The sequence below is a fragment of the Perissodus microlepis genome, chromosome 14, assembly GCF_051167445.1.
Source record: "Perissodus microlepis isolate ML-2025 ecotype Zambia chromosome 14, ASM5116744v1, whole genome shotgun sequence".
NCBI lineage: Eukaryota > Metazoa > Chordata > Actinopteri > Cichliformes > Cichlidae > Perissodus > Perissodus microlepis.
This window is the reverse complement of record NC_140474.1, coordinates 13766174-13774648: the sequence shown is the minus strand read 5'-3', so window position 1 is coordinate 13774648 and position 8475 is coordinate 13766174. Positions and strand designations below refer to the sequence as shown.

General features: G+C 41.5%; 1 protein-coding gene across 1 annotated transcript; it reads left to right on the top strand.

The window, feature by feature from the left end:
- Positions 1-1183: 1183 nt before the first annotated feature.
- On the top strand, positions 1184-8384 carry LOC146373582 (extracellular calcium-sensing receptor-like). The gene is made up of 9 exons (XM_084950089.1): positions 1184-1293; positions 1577-1871; positions 2032-2118; positions 2395-2664; positions 4599-4805; positions 4891-5166; positions 6941-7168; positions 7264-7387; positions 7474-8384. The coding sequence occupies exons 1-9, from the start codon at positions 1184-1186 to the stop codon at positions 8382-8384; spliced, it is 2508 nt and encodes an 835-aa protein (XP_084806215.1).
- Positions 8385-8475: the final 91 nt, after the last annotated feature.

Genomic DNA, 8475 nt, shown 5'->3' with positions numbered 1-8475 from the left:
GCAAGCAGGCACCGAGGGCCCTCGTGCTCAGATAGAATTTAGAAAACATGTCGGTGCAAATTATAAGTCTATATCATAATGTCTTCAGTTTTTGTGTTTGTTGTAGGGCTGTCAACGTGATTAATATTTTTAATGCAATTAACCCATCTAGAGCACAGAATGGACAAACTTTGGAAAAACTGCACGAAATGCATTGACAGAGACATTTCAAGGATTTTGAGTCATTCTGCACTCCAAATAGATTAATTGAGTTAAAACTTTTAATCACGTTAAACATGATGACAGCATGATGACAGCATTTACATTGACAGCCCTAGTTTGTTGGTTTGTTCTTATTTTGTTTTATTTTGTGAGCTGCTTATTAGATGCCGCTCCACTCAGCCATCCTTTCCCTCTCCTCCCTGTGTGGCAAGCAGCAGGAGCACCTCGCAAACATGGGCAAAAATGGGCAAGAGAAAACCAATTGGTGCCAATGCAATGCCCAAAATGCCATTGCCATGATGCCGCCCCCACCACAATGCCGCTCTGGGCAACCGCCCATTTCCCCCATATAAAAAAACGCTACTTCTCAGGACAATCTTCCACATCCATTACGTTTTCGAGTCGCCTCTTGCCCTTTGTAGCTTGGTGTCCTGCCCATGCTCATGCCCCTTTGTTTTTGTTTTGTTGTCATCCCCTCAACAATTTTGTTTTCTATTCTCTTTCAACTCAAATATGGACTGAAGCTCTTTAATATGATGTTGTTGAGACATTCCACATAAACTTTGCTGTACATGAATTATGATCTGTTATTTTTGCTATTCTTCTTTTGTGTCACTTGATATGCACACAGAAACAACTGTTACTCTGACAATTCTTCAGTGAGTTATTACTGATGACTAATTTACTCACAGTGTTCCCTGAGTTTGCCTGGATACAAAGCAATCTCAAATGAAAAGTATACACCTCCTTCTTCCCTGATGGGTGGTGTGCAAGATTAAACAACACAGCAAGTCAATAAAAGGGAATGGCAAACAATAAAACCTAATGACTGATCTCAAATATTCAGAAAGCTGCCATGTGCTCATCTTTGCATAACAATTTAGTTGTGGTTGTTTTGCTGTGTTCCTGTGTTTCTTCGACTCGATCCACTCCTCAGTTTTCTTTGTCCTGTCAGCTGCAGGGACACTTTCATCTAAATGAGATGCACAAAACTGGAGATGTGGTTCTGGGTGGACTGTTTCAAGTCCATTTCTTTTCAAGTGTTCCTGATCTGTCTTTTACCTCGCAGCCACAACAGCCTACTTGCCATGGGTAACTATGACAGGGAAATGGCATGAGAAAAATAGAATGAGAAAACTGTTAAACTTATTTCCAGTATAAATATGTATTTTATATCTAAAATAACTACACAATGGATCTTCATTTTTTTTCAATAATATTTAATTGTTATTCAGTTTCCTTAATTGATTAAAATGTCATTACTTTTGAAACATTTTCAAACTGCACTCATTTTCTTATTTTTCAAAAATCTGCATTGTACATATATATTTTATTGTCAGATATTTTATTGCATATATATTGTTTCTTGTCTTAGTGTGTATGTCCTAGGATTTAAGCTTGCACAGACCATGGCCTTTGCTATTGATGAGATCAACAGAAACTCAAACCTGCTACCAAATGTGACTCTGGGATACACTCTTTATGATAACTGCCTTGAACTTGGAATTGGATTCCGTGGAGCATTGTCATTAGCCAGTGGTCAAGAGGATCAAATTGTAGTAGATGATACATGTGTTGGAAATCCTCCAGTCATAGGGGTTGTGGGTGATTCATCTTCTACAAATTCTATTGCAATCTCCAACGTCTTAGGCTTGTACAGAGTACCTATGGTAAGTTTTCTGCTTGACCATGTAACAGTTTTCATGGATTAATTTGATTTAATTGAAAATGTAAAACCATTTTATGAAAAAAAATAATGCAGTCATGATGACAAAGTTAAGATATCTCTACGTGGATACCTCCCCAATATACAGTCTGTATATTTCACAGGTGAGTTATTTTGCCACATGTTCCTGCCTGAGTGACCGTCAAAAGTATCCATCCTTCTTTAGAACGATCCCAAGTGATGCTTTCCAGGTGAAAATTTGTCATCAAAATTAAAATGGAAACGCAAAAGTATGTTTCAATATCTGTGTAAAAGAAGAAAACACAAGGATATGAAAATATTAGAAATAATAATATAATTAGTTTTGAGAATTACACTCTATTTAATATCTGTATTATCTCAGAGATTAAGGCTAAATTGCAATTATATTTAAATGCTGTATTGTGGATGATGAAAAAAAAATATAACACGCTGAAAGTTTTTCTTTTCTTTTCAGTGCACTTACACGTTAATCTGTATTCACTTAGGTACGTGCAATGATCCAGATTCTAAAACATTTCGGCTGGACTTGGGCAGGTCTGCTCGTCAGTGATGATGATTATGGACTTCATGCAGCCAGATCCTTTCAGTCTGAGCTGAGTGTGTCTGGTGAAGGTTGCCTGGCCTACACTGAGGTTTTACCCTGGGACAAAGACACAGATGAACTCAGGAGGATTGTTGATTTGATGAAAACCTCTACAGCTCGAGTTGTCATTGTCTTTGAACATCCTAGTCGCATGACACACCTTATGGATGAGGTTTCCCTTTAAAATACTTTAAATAATTACTAGATAAGATAAGATAAGATAAGATAAAACTTTATTAATCCCTCGGGTGGGTTCCTCTGGGAAATTCTGTTTCCAAAAGCACAGCACCGACAGAAGTTACAGTTACAGAATATTATATATATATATATACACACACACACACACATATATAAATACAGAGACATATATAAATAAAATATACAAAGGGGATAAATAGAATAAATAGGAATAAAAATAAAAATACAAGTGAATTGCACATTTCAAGTATTGAGGTCTATTGCACCATTGACTATTAACAAAAGTATTGCACAAAAGGTATTGCACAAAAGGTATTGCACAGTGAGGTGAAGAGGCACTACAGCTTAGTTGTTCCCCCCTCCTTTGTCCTCCTGTTTCCCCTCCCTCTCCACTCCAGTTACAGAGGTCTTCATAATTATATTGTTTACAACACGTATTACATATCATTGTGAGTACAGAAATGAGTACAGAAATTTAATAATTCAGAATTCATTTTAAAGATCATAAACTGTTTATGTTTATGTTCATAAACCGATGCCATATCTCACCTGCTCCACACATCCCTGAGTCACCTGGACACTGGCAGAGGATGCTGTTCGTGGACTACAGTTCAGCATTCAACACAATAATTCCCTCCAAGCTTTTCACCAAGTTGACGGATCTAGGACTCAGCTCATCACTGTGTCAGTGGATCCTCAACTTCCTCACTGACAGACCCCAATGAGTGAGGGTGGGAAAACAAGTCTCCCCCTCCATCTCACTCAGCACTGGAGTGCCTCAGGGCTGTGTTTTAAGCCCCCTGCTGTACTCACTGTACACTTATGACTGTGTAGCCACATCAGACACCACCTCCATTGTCAAGTTTGCTGACGACACTGTTGTTGTGGGCCTGATCTCCGACAACATCGAGACGGCCTACCTGAAGGAGATTAGGAACCTGGAGACCTGGTGCCAGGAGAATAACCTCCTCCTAAACGTCAGCAAGACTAAGGAGCTGATCGTGGACTTCACTACAAAGCAGGCGAGGAATTACAAGCCCCTCATCATCAGTGGCACGCCAGTGGAGAGAGTGGACAGTTTCCGATACCTGGGTGTCCACATCACTCAGGACCTGTCATGGTCCTGTCACATCAACACCCTGGTTAAGAAAGCCCGTCAGCATCTCTTCTTCCTCAGAAGACTTAGAGACTTCCATCTGCCACTGAAGGTGCTCAAGAACTTTTACTCTTGCACCATCGAGAGCATCCTGACGGGAAACATCTGCACCTGGTTTGGGAACAGCACCAAGCAGGACAGACTCTGCAAAGAGTGGTGCGCTCGGCCGAACGCATCATTCAATCAGAGCTCCCTGACCTGCTGTCCATCTACACCAAGCGGTGCAAGACCAAAGCTAGGAAGATTATGATGGACCTCTCCCATCCCAACAATGGACTCTTCTCACTGTTGAGGTCTGGGAAGCGCTTCCGCTCCCTTAAGGCCAAAACAGAGAGAATGACGAGGAGGAGCTTCTTCCCCCAGGCTATTCGGGCCCTGAACCAGGTGTAGGACTGGCCTCTCCCACACACATCACATCACTATAAGACTACACTCTCACACACATCACATCACCACACGCACTCTGGTTTTTCTTCATGCACACTTCCTATAATTTATAATCTCTTTCTGCTATTTGCACAGTTTTACTGTAAATTTCTAAGTTAAATCTGTAAATTTTGTAATAACCTGTAAATTGTAAATACTGTAAAACCACTGTTATTTAATGGTCGGGCATTGCACAGCTACAGGCACTTCACCTCATGTCATACTGTGTATGGTTGTGTATGTGACAAATAAAATTTGAATTTGTTTCAGTAAAGAAGTTGGAATTACAATATTATTTCATAGATTTGGTCTGATCTAATTCACAGGTAGTAAGGCAAAATGTGACAGGCCTACAGTGGATAGCCAGCGAGGCCTGGACAGAATCTGCTGTGCTCCAAACACCTCACTTTATGCCATACCTGGGTGGTACACTGGGTATCACCATTCGTCGAGGAGAAATACCAGGGCTCAGGGAATTCCTGTTGCAAATACGTCCTGATCTACATCACAACAGTAGCTACGGAAATAGCTTGGTGAGACTTAAACACTTTTACTGTGGTAGTCACAACAATTATATATTTTCATAATGTGTAACAAACATTTTTCAAAATATTTCAGGTGAATCAGTTTTGGGAATTCACATTTCAGTGCAGGTTTGCTCCAGCTCCAGCAGGCTGGCTGGAAGGTGGAGGTGCACTATGCACTGGACAGGAAGATCTAGGAAATGTCGACACTGAGTACTTGGATATTTCCAACCTGAGGCCTGAGTATAATGTGTACAAAGCTGTATATGCACTGGCATATTCCCTTGATGATATGCTACGGTGCAAGCCAGGAAGAGGGCCCTTCAGTGGGAACAGCTGTGCCACTTTACAGTCACTGGAGCCTTGGCAGGTGTGGTATAATTTTACACTCCATCTCTGAACACATTGTGTTTTGGTTTTTTTGTTTTGTTTTTTGTTTTTTTTGTTGTTGTTGTTTTTTTTTTTTGGGGGGGGGGGGGGGTTGATTTCTTCTCCTGTTCCGTTTGGTTCTTTAGCCATCAGAATTATTGTCTGAGGGACAGATTTACTTTATCAAGTGGATCGTCACAACCTTGCCGTATTGGTCCATTTGATTGCCCTCTGTTATTATTATTTATTTTATTTTATTTTATTTTAAGTTTTTGCAGATGGGACAGACATGACTTTGGGATAGGAAAGGAAGTGAGAAAGAAAGGGACGGAAAGAAAAACACAGGGGAAGAGGGATAGTGAGAGAAGACAATTAAAAAATAAAAATAAAAAACCACTGGATCACCTGTTGAGTGAGAACAAAAAGAAAAAGAAAACAAGGAAAAGGAGAGTAACACAATAAACATGACACCACAGCAATAACCTAGATAACTGTAACTATCACTAAATACTAATACGAAGCACAATGTGCTTTGAGGTAGCAGCAGCCAAGAAAGATATAGTTTATGTCTGTGAGCACCTGTGTGTACACCCATGTGCACACCTGTATGCGTGAGCACGCTTGTATTCAAAAGGTTTCTTCATGTAACAATCTGGTTAGCAGATGCCCGCCCCTCCCTGAGCCTGGTTCTGCCGGAGGTTTCTTCCTGTTAAAAGGGAGTTTTTCTTTCCCACTGTTGCTAAAGTGCTTGCTCATAGGGAATCATTTGATTGCTGGGTTTTTCTCTGTATTTATTATTGTAGGGTCTACCTTGAGGCGACTGTTATTGTGATTTGGCGCTGTATAAATAAAATTGAATTGAATTGAAATAGAGGGTGTGGGGAGCCATAGCCTCGTCCCCCAGGGCATAAAGCAGGCATGGAGGAGATCCATGCCCCAGACATTCAGAGGCCCCCAGAGCATGAGAGCCCAAGGAGGACTATCAGAAGGGCCACCGTGTCAGGCCCCACCAAGCAGCCACCGGGAGTGAACCGGCACACATCTGAGCGCCCAGCCCCGGAAACCCAGAACCACCAACTTACTGACGTCTGTGGGCATCACCCACCGGCAGGGAGTGTGGTGGGGGGGAGTTGGCTCCCACAACTGGGAGGGCCCAAGATGGTCACAGAGAGGTCGAGTCTAAGACTCGACCTGACATATTGACACAGACAAATAGGCACACACAGACACAAACTTTCCCACCCTTATACACACATGTACTATCACTCACCCAACATGGAAACAGACATAAATGGACACTGTACACACACTTACACTCCCCAAAAATACTCTATACCCCAGGTCCAGGTACCACCACCCCCAGAGGGGTGATGGTACCTCCTCCCAGCCCCCACCCCGATGGTAACCAGAGAATAGGGGGTGAAGACCCCATGCCTGCCTCTGCCGACTGATATGTAGTGTTGCTGTGTGCTGTTCTAAAGTGCATTTGAAACATGGGAGGGGCATACCCTCCATTGTTTTAAATGCACATTGGGCTTCTTGGGCTCTCGTGTTCTGGGGGCCACTGGATGTCTGGGGCCTTGATCCCACAGAATTTCTGAAAGGGGATTTGCCATACTTGTGAGTAAAAGGAGTTAATGTATTTAAGCCATGGAGGTCATTAACTTCTATGCAGGACCTTTAGTAATGTGCCTTGGTTGATTGTGACTTAGATATAAATGACTTTATATATGTAGGCACCATAGATTAATTTATTATACATTCCTTTCAAACAGCTTGTTTATTACATGGAAAGAGTGAACTTCACCACTCCATTTGGCGATCAAGTGTCATTTGACAAGAATGGTGATGTAGTACCAATTTATGATGTTATTAACTGGTTGTGGCTCCCTGATGGAAGCACTAAAGTTCAGAATGTGGGTGATGTTAAAAGGACAGCTTTCAAAGGTGAAGAACTCATACTTGATGAAGACAAAATCTTCTGGAACTTTGAATCCAAAATGGTTAGATATGTTTTTATTTGACAACTACCTTTTATGACATTTACAGTATATAGAATTGTAGCAGGCAATAAATATTTATTTTTTATGTCCAATAGCCACCTCGATCAGTATGCAGCGAGAATTGTCCTCCTGGTACCCACATGGTGAGAAGGAAGGCGGAGCCCGAATGCTGTTTTGACTGCATCCCTTGTTCTGAGGGAAAGATCACTAACAAAAGCAGTGGGTGTTTATCTTTCTGTATGACATAATTGATTTAATTTATGTGAAATATAGTATGCATTTCACCATCAACCCCTCTTTGTTAGGCTCATTGGAGTGTACCAGTTGTCCAGAGGATTTTTGGTCAAACCCACAGCGTGATCTATGCATTCCTAAGAAGACAGAGTTTCTCTCCTATCATGACCCTTTGGGTATTTGTTTAACAGCAACCTCCTTACTGGGAACATTTATATGTGTTGTTGTTCTGGGGATCTTTATCTACCATCGCACAACACCTATAGTACGTGCCAACAATTCAGAACTTAGTTTCCAGCTATTGTTGTCACTTAAGTTGTGTTTCCTGTGTTCACTGCTGTTCATTGGACGGCCCAGGATGTGGACATGCCAACTCAGGCATGCAGCATTTGGGATCAGCTTTGTGCTTTGTGTCTCATGCATCCTGGTAAAAACCATGGTTGTTCTGGCTGTGTTCAAAGCCTCCAAGCCAGGAGGGGGAGCCAGTCTGAAGTGGTTTGGTGCTATGCAGCAGAGAGGAACAGTTCTGTTTCTTACATCTATTCAGGCAGCCATCTGCACTACCTGGCTTGTTTCTTCCTCTCCAACTCCACATAAAAACACCCAATACCACAATGACAAGATAGTGTATGAGTGTGCAGTTGGGTCCACTGTTGGTTTTGCAGTGTTATTGGGCTATATTGGTGTGCTGGCTGTCCTCAGTTTTTTAATTGCATTCCTGGTGAGGAATCTCCCTGATAGTTTTAATGAGGCCAAGCTCATCACATTCAGCATGCTGATCTTCTGTGCTGTGTGGGTGGCCTTTGTTCCTGCTTATATCAGCTCACCAGGAAATCTTGCAGATGCAGTGGAGGTATTTGCCATTCTTGCTTCAGGTTTTGGACTCTTGATCACACTGTTTGGCCCCAAATGTTACATAATCCTGTTGAGACCAGAGATGAACACAAAGAAAGCTGTCATGGGCCGTGGGATTGTGTCATAAAATTTTTAGTTTATGTCAAAAGGATTTTTTTTTTGCACAGTTTAGGCCAAAAATTAAATAAACAAATACAATTAACAAATGCTAGATATTA